Genomic DNA, 16,280 nt, shown 5'->3' with positions numbered 1-16,280 from the left:
TTCCTGAACATTTTGTGTCTCATCATGCGTTACCTGGTTCACTTTGGATGTTCTGCTCCCTGCTGGTGGACCCGTTACCTGCTTTAAGTATGTTTAAAATGTGTTAGTATGAAGTGGTGTAGAAGCGAAAATGAAGAGAAGAGACGGAGTTCTTGGAGTAGCAACCAGCGGGAAGTGTTTTAATGAGCACAAGGCAACATTCAACAAAGTCCAACGTATCAGTTATTACAGCTTACACTTATAGTCTAATTCACCCCCCTTAAGTCACTTTCCACCAATCGGATCAGTTGGCCGAATCACATAAACAAAGCATCCCTAGTTTGGTCATGTTATCTCCAGAACATTATAACAGAACATGTTGACAGTATGTTCTGCTCGTTTGCCGGGAAATGTTTGGAAGTTCCCAGGCGCCATTATCTATCACTCTGAGGCTGCTGGCACTCATACTTTCTAAGAAACATTTGTTTATTCAACTGGATTGAGATATCAGAATCAGACCATGGTTTTAGTTTAATTCTAAGTTATATGATGATTTTCTTCAACAGTGGATGTGCTGTATGACTTGGCCTCCATTTGCTATACATGTTCTGACAGGAAGCAGAACACGGAGCATCTGTAATAACTGGTGTCTTGTGGATTCAACCAGTGTTAGTTTTGTCTGAATTCTCAGCAGGTTTTTTCTCCTTCTCTTTGAGGGGACAGCTCTTCAAAACATCTGGGTAACAATTTATCTCTTCGTTCATGAGTGACAGTTGTCTTAGCCTGATTTATTTATTTCATTTTGTAACAGTGTTGCTTTCCTCTAAAATAAGATATTTTAATCTTAACAATAATGTTCCCTGTTTAAAAAATTAAAATTATTTCAACTGAAAATTCATGAGAAACCGGAGCGACTGAGACGGATGAGGGACTCTTAATGTTGTGATTGTAACAGTTTAGTTTATTGTACTGTACCAACTTTAATATCAGGAAAAGGCATGATACAAGATGCATCACATCTCATGATCTTGATTAGTCCTCACAATTATCATTACCCCCATATAGTGATAGACATATTATATAGATAAATCTTCCATTTCCATCGTAAACATCCTTTCACTGCTTGATCTAACCTCTGGTTTGAATAATCAAATGACAAAATGCCGCCATGAAGCGCTCATATTAACAGTTAAAAAAGCACACATTTGACAATCACAAACATGGCAAACATGACAGCAGCTCTGCTCATATGCGTTCTGACAAAGTCTCCTCAGAGTCTGCCTCTGATAATCCTAAAAGGGACCAACAGGATTAGACAGGAAATAGGCACATTTTCTCAGACCTGGTGACTCCAGTCTCCACTGTCTTCCTTTGATGAACATGTGACCGCATACAGTACTTGATCTTGATTATAATTGAACACAGAAAGGAAATATTTGAAATAGAAAGTATTTGTACAAAAGAGCTGAATCAACACACACCAGTGACAGCGTCTGAAGTGATGTTGTGCATTTATCAAAGCTGTGAGAACGTTGATCTGTCTGTTAGAGAAGTCGACAGCTAAAAGTCAAAGATGAGCGTATAAAAGCTGAAAAGATGATCCTCAATAAGTTAAATTATGGTTGACACTTTGGATGAAAGTGCAATAAATGCAGCCATTTTAATTCATGTCATAAGGAGTTACAGTGAACTGCGCTGTAAACAACTGAAATAACATTTATAAACTATAAACCAAATTGGGCACATGTATATAGATGACATTTAACAACAATGTAGTTCATGTATGTAGTAGTTTGCAGAACAGATCAAATCAAAGAAAGCTGTATTTCTTTTCAAATCGCCTGATAAATGAGTGTGCTCTAACATCAGAGCATGAGAACACATTTTGAACAGCCTGAGGAAAATCTTGGAAATAAGAACCCACTGAGTCTTCAGCTTTGGCAAAACTAACAAACAAATATATGTAAAAAGTTCAAACTCCAACCTTGAAAGAATACAGACTACAAATATGGACAACGTAAAGAACAGACAAAACACTTTGGCAACAAAAGCAGATGGGACCAAACAATCACTGTCCCAAAGTCTTTGGCATTTTCAGAATAAAATGAGTTTTGTGGGATTCAAAATTAAATATAACAGGCAGGTAAACAGAGATCAGTACTAGAAGTCTAGAAGTCTCAGTAAAGACAGTATTTAAAGGTGTGTAGCTTTGGGGAACATCTGGATAATGGATTCACACAGTTAACTCCTCAGTTTCCTTCAACAAGATCCACTATTGTCACTCTTCTTCCATATCAGTTGGCTCTTTTTCTTCTACGGGCAAACGTAAGACAAAAGCATGTCGATCATGTTCTTGACGATGACTTGTGGTGGATGGAGGGCGTGAGGAAGGTGGTGTGCCAAACTCATTTGCCAGGCATCCACCAGCAGCACGTTCAGTCCCTTGAACATGGACCTGAGCACCTCATCGAGCTGCAGGGAGTACCAGTCGCTGTTGAACAGGCTCACCTCCTGGTCCAGGGCTTGGAGGTTGCCTGAGCGGATCACAATGATGGTCCCCGGCGCTCGGTCCAGAAGTCTCACCAGTGACCGCCGGATGTGACGGAGCCGCCGGATGTACACCTCCACGGGAAAGGTGCTGAAATGGGCCCAAACGCTGAGGACCACAACGGTGTTGGGACCCCCGGAGAGGCCGTCCAGCTCGTTGGAAACGTACCGCAACTCGCTGGACAGGACGGTGGAGAAGCGGATGGGCGGGCCATGGCAGCGGTACTTCAAGAGAATGTTATGGGTGCTGTCCACCGCCATGAAAGGCCCAACGTTTTTAGGACTGTGCAGGTTGAACTCCTTTAATCCTGAGGGAAGATGGGATAGATTGAAGTTGCAGTGAGACAGATACACGAGTGCAGAGGTTGAAACTAAAAGGTGAGATGAAAAGACATCACTCGCCTGGTACTACATCAATGAGGTACTCAAACCACTGCCTGACGGTGGAGTCTCCGTACATGTTGATCACCTTGTTCCTCAAACACTGAGTGATGGCAGAGGAGTCATTGAACTGGTGCATTGTAATGCCACTCAATGGCCTCCACGAGTCCTCGTAGAAATATCCCGACGACGCCAGCTTACCAGGTTCTGGGTTTACGCTGCTGTTTTCTACCTCTACTTCTGATACAAAGCAAGAAAGGTTTCAGAGAAAAAGATCAAAATGAATGGAATGAATCAAAGCACGCGACATGACGCACAAACTACAAACGTTGCTCTGCAGGTGTTGCATACCTTTCCTGGGAGGCAGCACGTCGATTTTGTCAGGTCCTGAAGCGTGTATACGAACTTTAATGTTTACGCCACTAAGACCAAAGCGACAGAATTGATCAGTGTTAAAACAATGGTAAAGGTTGAGTCTGGTGATATTCTAATTTTTGTCACTATCAACAAATCCCATTAAAAAAAAGACCAAAATCGACAGTGTGTTTGTCCATCTCAAATACTGAATACTGAAAATGTAAAGCTTTAAAAACAGGTCATTAGTGTTCATAATTAAAACAGGCAACACGTAATAACTGACTTAGTCTTTACTACAACACAAACATATGTCATATTACGGCCTATAATAACACAAACCTCTGGAAGAGCAATGCCTCTTTGTTGGTAATCAGGTGCTTCAGGTAGCCTCCTTTGGCGTGGTTGATTCTGGTGTCACAGCTGAGCATCTTAGGCTTGTAGCAGTACCAGGGCTCCCCCGTGTAAAGGTCTGTGTAGTTGCACAGAGGCTGTTGGTCAGAGGACAGGCACAAGTTGCACACAGTCGTTTCAGACAGGAAGCCCAGGCGGAACAAGCTCTTGAAAAACACTCGATCTGGTCGTTCCTCCCTCAGCCGCCGCAGAACGGCAACGGCCTCGCTGGAGTGCACCAGCGTAATCTCGACCTGTGCAGACCCCACCCAGAGGAGCGGGAACATGGCGGAGTAAAAGCCATTCCTGTGGTCCAGCACTGTACCCGCTACACCTGCTCCGAGCTCCGGGGAGTGCAGCCTGGCCAAAAGGAAATCCCCACCGTAGTGCTTAGGACGGCCCTGGAAGTCATGCATTTGGACGAGGGCCTCCAGCTCGTCGCCCACGTGCCACTCCCTTCGTCCCTTAGTGGGAAGGATGGCGAACAGGCTGTGCACCGGGTCACTGGTCTGGCGCAGGCCGGTTGTTGTGGAGCCAGGCGGAGGCCCGGGCCAGGTGATGGAGTCCAACAGGTAGCGCTCTTCCAGTTCATCTTCAGGAAAGGGTTTCTGGCCCAGATGGGCACAGAAGGTGCGGTTGTGATGAAAAGTGGGGAGATTCACTGGGACGAAGGATGACTGGATCCTGCTCTGGAGCTGGTAGAGGGCTGAAATAGTGTGGCAGTTCCAGTTCTGAAGAAAAAGGGAGGAGAGTTAATTCTGTATAAATGAATGTTATCCTGTGGCGAAAATGACTTAATAACATAATAACTCCACTCAGTTGCACAGAAAGGTTCAGTAACTGTCCTCATAGGCTACAGTATTATCAAAAAGATACACATCATGCTGTTAACAGATAAAAAGGTGACTGATCGGTTCAACCATTTCCCTTTAAAGGTAATTGAGAAAACCCCACGTGTAGCCCACTTCTCACCTCCACAGTGTGGATGTTGCGTAGCAGGAAGATGAGGCCAGACAGGGCTAGGAAGAGGAAGATCAGGGCATATTTGGACAGATATCGGCACATGGTGACCTCGTTCTGTCTCCCATGATCAGGCCCGGTTTCACTCGATGTTGTCACACCGACGATGATGGCGTCATTTGGTCGTCAGCGACCGACGCTGGCGGATGAACTCTGTCAACGAGAAGGATGAAGAAACCGAAAGCTAGTACGTCTTCTATTCACCGTAATAAAGAAACACGTGACAATCATTCAGTCTTTGCACCTCAGCGTTGTCTGCCTTGGTGATGCTTTATTCTGCTGATTAAGTAAAAGTACATACAGTAAGTATCACGACTGTAATTATACATGAAGCAAGTGTTAATACTGACACATATTGTTGAGAGGGAGCTAGTTTTTTTAACTACTCTATATACATTTAGGTGGTTTAGTCCCAACGTAAAAACCTATACTATGCTTTCCACCACTGCAGGTCAGACACACACACACACACACACACACACACACACAAACACACACACACAACCTATAAATACTCTCTTACTCTGGCACTAAGTGGATGCTTGTCCTGCCTGCATCGGAGCCACATAACACTTCCCTTGAACAATTAACACCTGCTCCATAGTCACACTCCTCCTTTAGAGGTCGGCAGTTGTTATGAGCGATGCATAAGCATCATGTTGTTTTGGTGACTTCTGCTCCTCCATAGAGAGACTTTAAACCAAGCGCACTGTTGCCACAGGAGGTGGTTAAAGGCATCGAGCCTATCATTGATAATCTTAAAGCAATTAATGCCATTATTATTTCCACACAACACCCATTGTACTTGATGTCAATTCCATTTTGGCCTCATTACCACCCTTTTTCTAAATTGTATTGAGTCTGATGGCCAGACTTTGCTTTTACCTTTGAGGATCAGCAGCATCTGTCCAACATCTCTCAGAGTAACCTATGGTAAACCTATGATAAACAGTATGGCACAGGGCGAGGCTCTAGCCTGCTTGTGACTTTCAACTTGCAAAACAAATGAAACGTCTCTGACTACAAGGACCATACCATGTGTAGACCTAGGAGTCAACAACGCAAATATTCATATTTGACAAGCTGGAATCAGTGCATTTTGGACCATTCTGCATACAAAAAATGTATTAATTTCCTGCTGTTCGACCTATCGATTAACCAGCGAACGTTAAGCGTTGTAGTTCAAATCCTATTTATCCACAAAGACTAGTCCAAATCACGGTTATTGTGCAGCACCTCATAAACACGCTTATATTTATATAAGTTAAAACAAGCAGATTTAAAAGCCGTGTGTATGGGGCCTAACGCTTCTTTTTTAAATGGCACTGATGACTGTTAACATCCCTCCGATTGTCATTTTTAGCTAAATCTTCCATCTTGAGACATGAATGGATTCGTACAGCCAGCTGCTCCTATCATGTGAATGACTGCAGCGGCAACAACAAAGAGGAATAACAACGGGCCTATTGTCGGTACGTGTGCACATTCCGACACGTATCCAATACCATAATATCACTCATACTACCGTAGCCATGTTAGATAACGTTTGCACGGATAATGCGGGCGTTTTAGCCGTGCAATGCTCCACCACTTACCCGTTATTACGTCGACAGATTGTCATGATGTCGGAGTCGGACCGTTATCCAGCCGGAGGAGGGTGGTGAGGCCGGAGGACAGGAGACAGCAGCGGCTTGGTTAGTGCGTTAGAACCGGTGTTGCAGACTCAGCGTCCCGGTAACTAAGAGCAGCCACTAATCACGATGGGAGGAAAACAGCCCCATTGGTTTAGGGTTGATGGATGGTTCAGTCTCGCTGCGTCCTCTGGTGGTCAGTCATGTAAAACTTGAGCACATATAAAGGCCGTTTGTCCAGGCGCACAGGAACACGGCTGAAGAAGTCGACCCATTAAAATGATATTAGTAACTTTGGTACCGGTTAGTAGTAACAAGACAACAAGCCTATATTGGCTTGGCTTATGTTATTATATGCTGTAATGACCTGGCAACAGTGGAAAGTGTCTAACGTTGGATAAGTACATCACGTGCTGTACTTAAATACAGGTTTGAGGTACTTGTACATGACTTTAGTATTTCCATTTATGCCATTTTTTTTTTATACTTCTAATTCACTACATTTCAGCGAGAAAATGTATAAAATATTCAGTTTTTTAAATATGATTCCTTTACAGATTAAACTGCTAAACCTACAATATATGAAATTGTTCAGATTAGCTCAACATTGATCAACTACAACATTGTACCACTTCAATAACAATGGCCAGAACATAATAGTGCACACGTTACATAGCCTACATTTAGTTGTTAAGACACATACATTCATAGCAGAACTTAACTTATAATTTCATATTTTTATTCTGAGGCATGTTAATGATTTGAATACTTCTTCAACCACTGCCTGTCAACAACTCATGAATATGAATCAGGCCATACCAGGCCTACCTACTGGTTATAGGATGCAAAGCACAAGTGTGATTGATCATCATTTCAACATAAAATGAAACCAAATAACAATAATTGGAAAATAATGATTTTAAATTTATTTACATATTTCCAAGCTAAAGATGCTACAATATTTTCTCAAAAGATTTAAAACAGTTCAGCTATTAAATGTGATTGATTGATAGTAAGCTTGTTTCATATAGAGTATATTTGTGGTTACAAGTGCACTACGTTCCACACACCAACTACTACTCTGATTAATTGTAGTTTATCACATGTATTTAATACAGTGGATGTTGATAAAGAGAAGAGGATAATGCAATACCTGCTCATTTAATCAGTAGAGGTAGCAACCTACTCAGAGTATTCCATCATAAATAATTGTTCTCAAGATACTATGTTATGAAGCTACGTCACGATCACTGCCTTTCCACAGAGAGGAAATTGTTAAATAACAGAACAGATCCAAATGTATAAAGCTGAGTTACAGTGAGTTACATTCATAGTTATGTGTTGTTTTCAGTCTTGATAAACAAGTGAAACTAAGTGCACCGCTAGTTGAGATCTGGGTCAGTAATCAAGACGAGTGTCAGACAGTCTCATCTCAACACAGCTTGATCCTCTGGTCAAAATCACACACGCTCAGTAGTTCTGGGTGGAGACTCTCAGTCGGGGCCAGGAGCGGTTTCCTCCTTTCTTTGCACTTGTGATTGGTTGTCTGCCGTCTTCTGAGGAAGGGAGTTGGACTGTGTTGTTTTGCTGGGTGATACTGGTGAGGAGGTTTCTGTTCTGTCACTAATCACCTCCTCGGCCTCCTCTTCCCTCTGCTGTACAGAGGAGAGGTACTGCTCCAGCAGGCTGCAGTCTGCACTGTCCACACCGTCACCAACGCTAGCAAAGCCACTGTGAACAGGGCTGAGGGCTCGCACTGTCTTCAGAGAGTCGGTTGTCCCGCTGCTCAGGAAACTGTCCTCCTGCGCTGCCTGCTGATCCCTAGTTGACTGGAAGCCAGAGTCCGGGAACGAGGCGTCCGTGGTGGGTGGGTTAGTCGTGCTGGATGCAGCAGGCGGAACGGCCACGTATAGTCCAGGAGCTGAGATGTGAGCCGGACTAATGCTAGCTAGCTGCTGCTCCACAGACTGCTTCCACTGCTGCATAGACTGGAGCTACAAGGAGAACATGGGGACAGTGTTAAACTAATTATGCAGCCACGTGAACAGACAATTTTAAAAAGGTGCATCATCGTAAAGCCATTTTTACCCAGCCACGACAGCGACACACACACACACACACACACACACACACACACACACACACCTGTTTCCACAGAAACTTTACAGCTTCCTCTTGAACCAGTCTTTGTAACCTCTCTTCTTCATACTGCTGCTGCACTCTGCAAACAAAACCCATATTTATATATCCACAACCATATGTAACATGTGTTAAAGTGCAACCATTCTCATACCATATGTAAAACGGAAAATATACAATGTCAGCCACATACCTGTCCAACTGTCCAGACAGGGAGAGGATGTGGTCTTGCATCCTGCGCAGGCGGATTTCACTGCGCACCTCTTTGGCCATAGGGTGACAACACCGAGTGTGCCGTCCCCTCCACCATGACTGTATTTTAACCGCTGCCCCGTCTGCCTCCATCACACTTGATGTACTGGCACACATGCCGACTTCTTCCTGCTCGGGGGCTTCTTTCATCTCGGCTTTACCAAAGTCAGAGGATGATTCCAGATCATTTTGAGGTGTGCCAACACTGACGCCCAGTGGTTCAGCTGTTGTAGCTGCGCCAGGAGAAACTTCCTCTACAAGACCCCTCTCTTGCTTATCCACCGGGGGTGACTGGTGCGTCTTGTTGCTGTTGTGCTTTTTGGGCTGTGCTGGCCGCGTTGGAGCCAGGGAATCAGGTTCAAATGTCTCCGTCTCATCCTCGCTGTCAGAGTGGGTCGTTTGCAGCTCTGGATCGTGTGCAAAGGGCAGAAAGGTGGACTCTGAGGAAAGCATGCTGCCGTTGAGTTTCTCCTCATCCGTCTGAATGTCCTCCAGATAGACGTGCTCCTCTCCGAGCCGTGGGCTGCGAACCACCGGCAGTGACGGGTGAGAGGAATCGCAGCTCATCCAGGTGTTAAACTGCACGACTGGCTCTGAGCCAAAGTAAGCACAAACCGTTCAAATTGTGGAAAAGAAATCACAACTAATAAAGAGAAACAATACAAACATATGCACCGTAAAGATGCCCTCTTACCTGTCTCCCGGACTGAGGGAGCAGCAGCCGGTGTAGGTGCACTGATTTGCTTCACCTCTCCGGCTCCTCCCCCCCGTGGGACCGGATGTGATGGACTGTGCCTCTCCACGTCCAGCTGAGTCGGACGAGGAGGGCTGGGACAGCCTTCTCGAGTCTCCTCTAACAGCTGCCTTTGGTGAAACCTGAAAAAAATGACATACGGTTATTTAAGTACATGTTTCCCATTAAGGGGGATTCATAGCAGGGTTATCAAGGCCATGAGGTGAGTATTGGATGATAGTCTGTGGCGTCTCTGTGGTCTATACCTCTGCTTACTGAGGATCTTCTCCAGTTTGGCGTCTTCTGCCGTCTCCAGGGCTGGCGATGACGTCAGAGGGCAAACATTGGCCAGGTATTGAACCAGCTGAACATGCTGACCTGGTCGATATGAACGTCCTTTTCCCTGACTGTAGAGCCACTCGGCTTTGAGGCTGTAATTGTGACAATTATACACACTAAATAAAGAGATTCAAATATTTTGATAGTATTCCTGCATTAATCTTAACAAGCAAGTTGTAACAGCATAAAAAAAAAGTACACACCCTTCTTTCTGTGACACGACATAGCCGTCCAGAACCTTGAGGCTCAGACACCAGCTCATGACATATGGCCGATAATCAAAACCTGGCAATGAGGGTGTTGCCATGACACACGGGTTGCTCATAATGGACAGCTGCTCCAGTTCATGGAGAGGTGCCAGGTATGAGGCCTACGGAAATAAGTCGGTCAATGATAATTAGCATCCGTATAATTAAATGGAGATCAGTGCTGCTGTGTCAAGTAAGAAAAAAAAGCTAATTACTTCATTAAGATCCCTGATCTCATTTTCTGCCAGGGAGAGAATGGATAAGTTGGCTGGTAGGTGAGCAGGAACAGTGCGGAGTGTTGTAATGCTGTTTCCATGGAGTAACAGTGTCTGCAAAAATGACAGAAAATCCATCAATGATACATAAAAGAAATCTGACACATAAACTGTACATTATTAAATAGTCATCTTTTTGTTTAGGCTTACTTTTGACCTCAAAGGCTCCAGCGCTCACCTTTAATGCTCCCAGTTTAGTCACATCACCAATGGTAGATATGTTATTGTCCGACAGATCCAAGTGTTGAAGGGAAACACAGTTGTTGAGTTGCTCGATAACCTGTGTAGCAGAGTTTAAAGTTGGTTAATATATTAACGCATGGGCTGAAACTGACAGTTTTATCTATGCAAGGACATTTTGTAAATAAATGAGATATGAAATATCAGTCAAGTGGGTGAGTATCTCTGCTCTCCTCACCTTAATGTTGTTCCCAGACAGGTTGAGCCATTTGAGGTGTGGCAGATCTCGGAGCCCCTCGATGTATCCAATACTGTTATTTGGAAGATTGAGGACCGTCAACTCTGTCAGCCGAGACACGCCCATCATTCTCACCAGACGGTTACTGGCTACAGATAGCTGAGGGGGAGAAGGCAAAGATGTGACATAAGGCATTGAATCAAGAAAATATACTAGTATTTTGGCACAGAGTTATCGCTATAAGCCTGTAAAAAAGGGAAACCGGAAAGAGTTCAAAGGGTTTAACTACCTGCTGAAGGCCTGGGCTCCTTTCCAGATGGTCCAGTTTCATGATGTGGTTACGGTCCAGGATGAGAGTGTGAGTGTCCTCTGAGCAGGTGAAACTCTGATCCAGCTTTTGCATACCCCGGGATGAAAGATCCACCACGGGTCCTTGAGGGAGCAAAGAGGGTGGACATTAAACAGACTGAAGTACCACTTCTTCAAATGCAAATCACCATACATCTAAACAGTACACCTGCAGTAAAGCTGGTGGCAGACACTCCACTAAGTTTACGTCTAAAAGCTCAGTTTACTATGAAAAAGGTTACCTTGAGTTAGGCTGCTTGAAACTTCAAATAATCAACAGAAAAGACTGTTTTGTAAACTTGGGGCATGGAGTTAAAAAATGAGGGAGTTTTGTTTTAGTCTGTATCTGCAAGTCCTCCAACTTTCGTAAAAATTAACACTAAATCACCGAACCCTTTAAAAAAAGAGTAATAGAGAAGACAAGAGGAGCAGAAAGCGATCACGTCTGTGTTGTAGGAAGGTAGAGCTAACGTTACTTTTGTGTAAACTCATGTAAATATCTTCCAAATAACAAAAGAAAATATATTAATATACAGGTATATACTCATTTTAAACATTAGTGGTTAACCAAAAGCAGCACTCTGGAGTCTGGGATGATGCATGCTAGCTGACATGCTAGCTGGTAATCATAGAGATGTCTATGCTGTTAATTAACATACTCACAACGGCTACAGATGAACTAATATGTACCACTTACCAGCATTTGTGTCGAATTGTAAATCGGATACACCCATCCTGTCGCCTCAGGCAATTCCTAACGTTCGCTAACTAACGTTACTAGCTAGCAAGCTGCAGACCGTGGTCTCAAAGACGAGAAGCGTCTGTCGCCTGTCAAACGGTTTAACCAAGGAGGTTCTGGGATATGTAGTTCAAACGTGCTGCCTCGCTCATTGCAGAGTGGAGTCTTTGTGGCTTGAAAAGACTACAATTATCGTCATTTTCGGGTTGTAGTAAAGACAGTAAGAAAGAAGCTAGCTGATAACATGGGACAAAAAGGTGTAGATGTGATGGTAACTCTTTTTTCATTTTGTTTTTGTTATTTGCGTGATTTTCCTCTTTATTATCATATTATTAAACCAAAAAAGTAAATTGTTGCTTTCCCGCTTACTGTTTCGCTTGCTAGGCAACCGTCTGTCTGTGACGTCACCCTTGTGATTATTGGACAATGTATTTTTTCATTAAACTATTGTGTACAAAAGCAACGCTAATTTATATATATATATGTAACGCGTAGAATATAAACAATACGCCAAGTGACTGCAAAATATATTTATCGTTTATTAGTTAGTAAATATCAACTTGTAGTCTCCAAATTCCGTTTCCACATCCGTCATCTCTCTTTCCGGTTTTGTGCCCTCTCGTAGCCATCATGAAGTGAGTGTACAGAATACTATCAAAGGCCATCTCATCGCTTAAATAAACATTCTTACGATGTTATATATATTAAGAGTAAACGTACACCTTTTTCTTTTAGTGATGCCTGCTATTTGTCGTTTTCAGGGTCGAGTTGTGCAGTTTCAGCGGGTATAAAATATACCCCGGCCATGGCCGCCGATACGCCAGGATAGACGGGAAGGTAACCATTCGACCCGACACCGCTTTCCAGCTGCTCTGTCTGTAGATACTGTGTGAAGTACTATATACCGGATTACATATTGGTTTTCGTTGTCTCTGTGTCGTCTTATATAGAGGTCCGTAACAAAAGCTATGGTCTCTGGAGTGGGTCCATAGAATGCTATGAAACATGCTAACATTAGCTGCTAGCGTACACTGATAAAGCCGCAAGTGTTGTAACGTCAACTAGTTTTATATTTAACTTGTGTCAGAGGAGCAGACGGACCTTTATGGTTCACTTCAAACTGTATTAAGAAAATTGCATCACTTAGTACAATACATCCAGTAAAAGCCTTTAATTAGTTAAATGTTTGTCTTAACATGTAATTCTTTTTAATGTATGTACTACAAAGTGCTCTTAAAAATGAGCACAATGGGGGGAAATGGTATATACACACTATCTGCTAACAATCCTACAATACAAATCACATTTTGTAGCTGGGGAACATTATTATTATAAATCACACCTGCCTGGGATGTTCCTAAATGATGAAGATCCATATTTGTCCTAAATCTCAATTTACTGCACATTAGAATAATCTTGTTAATGTCCATCACACAGGGATTTGTAGTTTTGTAACCTGGGTGTGATTTCCTGTCTTTGATAGGTGTTCCAGTTTCTGAATGGCAAATGTGAGTCTGCCTTCCTGGCCAAGAGGAACCCCAGACAGATCAACTGGACCGTGCTGTACAGACGCAAGCACAAGAAGGGCCAGTCTGTAAGTAACAGGCTGTACTGTCATTGTCTGGTCTGGTGCAGATGTTTTGCTGATTATGATTTTTGCGACTAAGCTTCTTTTTTGCAATATGTGCTGATTTATGTTTCTTATCACAGCTGTCAAATCTTTAAAACTAATTGTGATTGTGTTTAAGTAGTCCATTGTATTTGTTTTAGGACTTTTACTGTAAATGCACTGCTAACATGATGTTATAGTGGCTATCATGGCAGATGGGGAACTGTTTTTGTCTTCACAGAACCATATTGATGACTGGTTTTGAGACGATTGAACACAAGTCGATACGCGTATCGTGTGCACGTGTATTAGTTTGGCTGCAGGTGGACGGTGTGTACAGTGAACGTCTGTGTTATGTGCTGTTGCCCGACTGTGTCTTACAGGCTGGGCAGCAGTGCTCACTCCACACCTGCAGCCATAGAGCAACTGGAGATCATAGTACTGGTCCTTGACGTCTTCATTGACATCTCTCCATTGGCCAGCCTCCAAATTCTCCTACATGCTACAGTACTTCTCACCTGTAACTGTACTAAGTGCAGTTTGAGTCCATTACAACTAGAAATTGTAAAATACCAGCATTTGATGGATACTGCAGGGTGCGATTTGGTTTAAAATGCAACTGTAGGGGCACTTCAAATTTAAGTAGAATGTGTGAAATTCATTGGCCATAGTAATTCTAACTTCCTAATTTAGACCTATTTAACTTACTAAGTTAGCAGCATTGTTGCAGCTTAGTACGATGGAGAGTAAGACGGGTGGTGTAGGCCTGTCGGGGCGGGGGACAGCTGCATCGTGCACCGCAGCATTTTTCTTGATGAAAAACAATTTATAGTTCCCTTAAGTTTTAATTACAGGTATGTTTCAAGGTTGTGATGTCGCTCAACATTTGGCTGATGTGTAGAGTTTATTGTGCTACAAATAAACTTACGGTCTCTTCACGTGTTAACAGGAAGAGGTGGCAAAGAAGCGTACCCGCCGTGCAGTGAAGTTCCAGAGGGCCATCACTGGGGCCTCCCTGGCTGAGATCATGGCCAAGAGGAACCAGAAGCCCGAGGTCCGTAAGGCCCAGAGGGAGCAGGCCATCAGGTGAGAACACAAACAGTATTTTTATGTAGTGTTGAAATATTACGGGGTTGTTGTTTTAGCAGAAGAGACATTATGCACTTACAATTTTGGAATTTGAGTGTTAATTTCCATTGGCCATCTCAATGGTAGCGTGCCACAGCGAGCCTTTCAAAGAGTGATCTTGCAAACTGTTTTTACTCTGAAGTTCAGGAAAACATCAATTTAGTCAAGACTAATCTAAGTCTGTTTTGCAATAAACGAGTGAAAACATTTGGAGAAATCATGAATGTGGGGGTGAGCTGCCATATATACAGATAACAAATCTGACACGGTTAATGGAATATCCCAACAGTGTCTCTTGTTTTGGCAAATCTGTGAAGCATAGCATGTACAAAACTATAGTGAGGGTTTAGACTTCATGCTGAGGTGCTGTGCTGGATTCAGCTTAACACTTATGTACAATGGTGTCCAGGAAATAGCCAGCCTCAAACCTGTTGAGAAAAAACATACGAATCCCAAGACTAAATATTTACCATACTTTTTTTATACCAAGGTGCATATCCCTAAATATCTTTTGGGTGTTTTAAGCCAAACGCATGCAAAATTAGCAGGACTGCTGAATTTGTATGAAACGTTTGCATCAATATGAAAATTTCTGTGGTTATTTTATCCATAAATAGTTTTTCCACATGTTAATGTCAACACAAGATGAGAGGATTTGACCACATCGTCCTCTGCTGCTTGTCTGAATGTTTCTCTTTTTTTTTGTCTCAGAGCTGCCAAGGAGGCCAAGAAGGCAAAGCAGGCAACCAAGAAGCCCGCTGCAGCAAGTGCAAAGGTAAGACTTTAGAAGGAGTGGGACGCTATATTGCATGTTATGATTATTATAGTTACAAGAATCATTTGGAAACAAAACTTATCACAGAAACTAAACTGTACGCTGTTGAGGAGCTTTGTTTTGCGTACTAATATAATGTTTTCGCTCCTGTGTGTTTATTGGATTATCATTAACTTCACGTTCAGTTGTATAAAATGATGATTTGTAACTGTTTGTTGTATCTCTCCTCTAGACGTCTGCTAAGACTGCACAGAAACCCAAGATCGCTAAGACCATGAAGATCAACGCTCCCCGTGTTGGTGGAAAACGCTAAATCTGACTGGCTGTTCGGGGTTGTGAATAAAACATTTTTGCTTGACCACCAGATGTGTTTGTAATTTTATAACACAGTTGAAGAAAGATCATTTTGAAACCCGTATAAAATCCATGCTAATATATTTAGTTTTTAAATTGTCAACCAGCCGTGTTTAAGTTAAAGTGGATTTTACTACATAAGAATGGGCTTTTTTTAAATCGAGTTCAATACACTATTTGGAGGAACGGCTGAATAATAGATTTACAAACAAATTGTTATAGTTGCATGATTCTAAAGGCAGACCCATTGATTTCAGACTAAGTCAAGTCACTTTAAAGACTCAACACTGTATTATGTTGAATATTGGACACTAAACCGACATTTTGACTTGTCATTACAGAAAAGGCTCAACTGTTAGTAATAAGTAATGGTTCTTTTTAAGTGTCCCATCAGCCGGAGCAGTGAGCACAATATCAGAGCCCACTGAAGTGTTGAGTTTCCACTTTTTCCGTCTGTGAAAAAGGCTCTTCCTTAAAAGGTCGACGTAGCTCCACCAAATCTTAATGATCCCTCTGCTGTGTATATATATATATATATCCTGCTGTCTGAACTCTTGAGTTGCGGCCCACATCTCATCCGGTTACTACAGTTTTGCAAAGAAATATTCTGTCAAGGCA

General features: G+C 42.8%; 3 protein-coding genes and 1 non-coding gene across 4 annotated transcripts; 2 read left to right on the top strand and 2 right to left on the bottom strand.

The window, feature by feature from the left end:
* Nucleotides 1–173: 173 nt before the first annotated feature.
* nxpe3 (neurexophilin and PC-esterase domain family, member 3) lies at nucleotides 174–6,438 on the bottom strand. Its single transcript, XM_068704956.1, has 6 exons — nucleotides 6,270–6,438; nucleotides 4,627–4,827; nucleotides 3,604–4,385; nucleotides 3,259–3,329; nucleotides 2,929–3,147; nucleotides 174–2,834 (listed from the first exon to the last, which is right to left on the bottom strand). The coding sequence occupies exons 2-6, from the start codon at nucleotides 4,717–4,719 to the stop codon at nucleotides 2,293–2,295; spliced, it is 1,707 nt and encodes a 568-aa protein (XP_068561057.1). The 5' UTR covers nucleotides 4,720–4,827; nucleotides 6,270–6,438; the 3' UTR covers nucleotides 174–2,292.
* A 644-nt stretch (nucleotides 6,439–7,082) lies between these two features.
* On the bottom strand, nucleotides 7,083–11,874 carry cep97 (centrosomal protein 97). The gene is made up of 11 exons (XM_068704955.1): nucleotides 11,755–11,874; nucleotides 10,999–11,141; nucleotides 10,710–10,868; nucleotides 10,470–10,571; nucleotides 10,232–10,345; nucleotides 9,972–10,138; nucleotides 9,696–9,860; nucleotides 9,391–9,572; nucleotides 8,638–9,289; nucleotides 8,451–8,526; nucleotides 7,083–8,299 (listed from the first exon to the last, which is right to left on the bottom strand). The coding sequence occupies exons 1-11, from the start codon at nucleotides 11,789–11,791 to the stop codon at nucleotides 7,799–7,801; spliced, it is 2,298 nt and encodes a 765-aa protein (XP_068561056.1). The 5' UTR covers nucleotides 11,792–11,874; the 3' UTR covers nucleotides 7,083–7,798.
* Nucleotides 11,875–12,391: 517 nt separating this feature from the next.
* rpl24 (ribosomal protein L24) lies at nucleotides 12,392–15,672 on the top strand. Its single transcript, XM_068704953.1, has 6 exons — nucleotides 12,392–12,431; nucleotides 12,558–12,633; nucleotides 13,280–13,390; nucleotides 14,355–14,491; nucleotides 15,245–15,308; nucleotides 15,541–15,672. Exons 1-6 carry the CDS (start codon nucleotides 12,427–12,429, stop codon nucleotides 15,619–15,621), a joined length of 474 nt encoding a protein of 157 aa, XP_068561054.1. The 5' UTR covers nucleotides 12,392–12,426; the 3' UTR covers nucleotides 15,622–15,672.
* On the top strand, nucleotides 13,728–13,908 carry LOC137868402 (small nucleolar RNA SNORA23). The gene has a single exon (XR_011102216.1). It is a non-coding gene; the product is annotated as a small nucleolar RNA SNORA23 (small nucleolar RNA).
* Nucleotides 15,673–16,280: the final 608 nt, after the last annotated feature.

The sequence above is a fragment of the Cebidichthys violaceus genome, unplaced genomic scaffold (genome assembly GCF_023349555.1).
Source record: "Cebidichthys violaceus isolate CVI_PGR_0920_01 unplaced genomic scaffold, fCebVio1.0.p SCAF_11, whole genome shotgun sequence".
Taxonomy (NCBI): Eukaryota; Metazoa; Chordata; class Actinopteri; order Perciformes; family Stichaeidae; genus Cebidichthys; species Cebidichthys violaceus.
The sequence above is the reverse complement of the archived record's forward strand: the minus strand, read 5'-3'. Positions and strand labels throughout refer to the sequence as shown.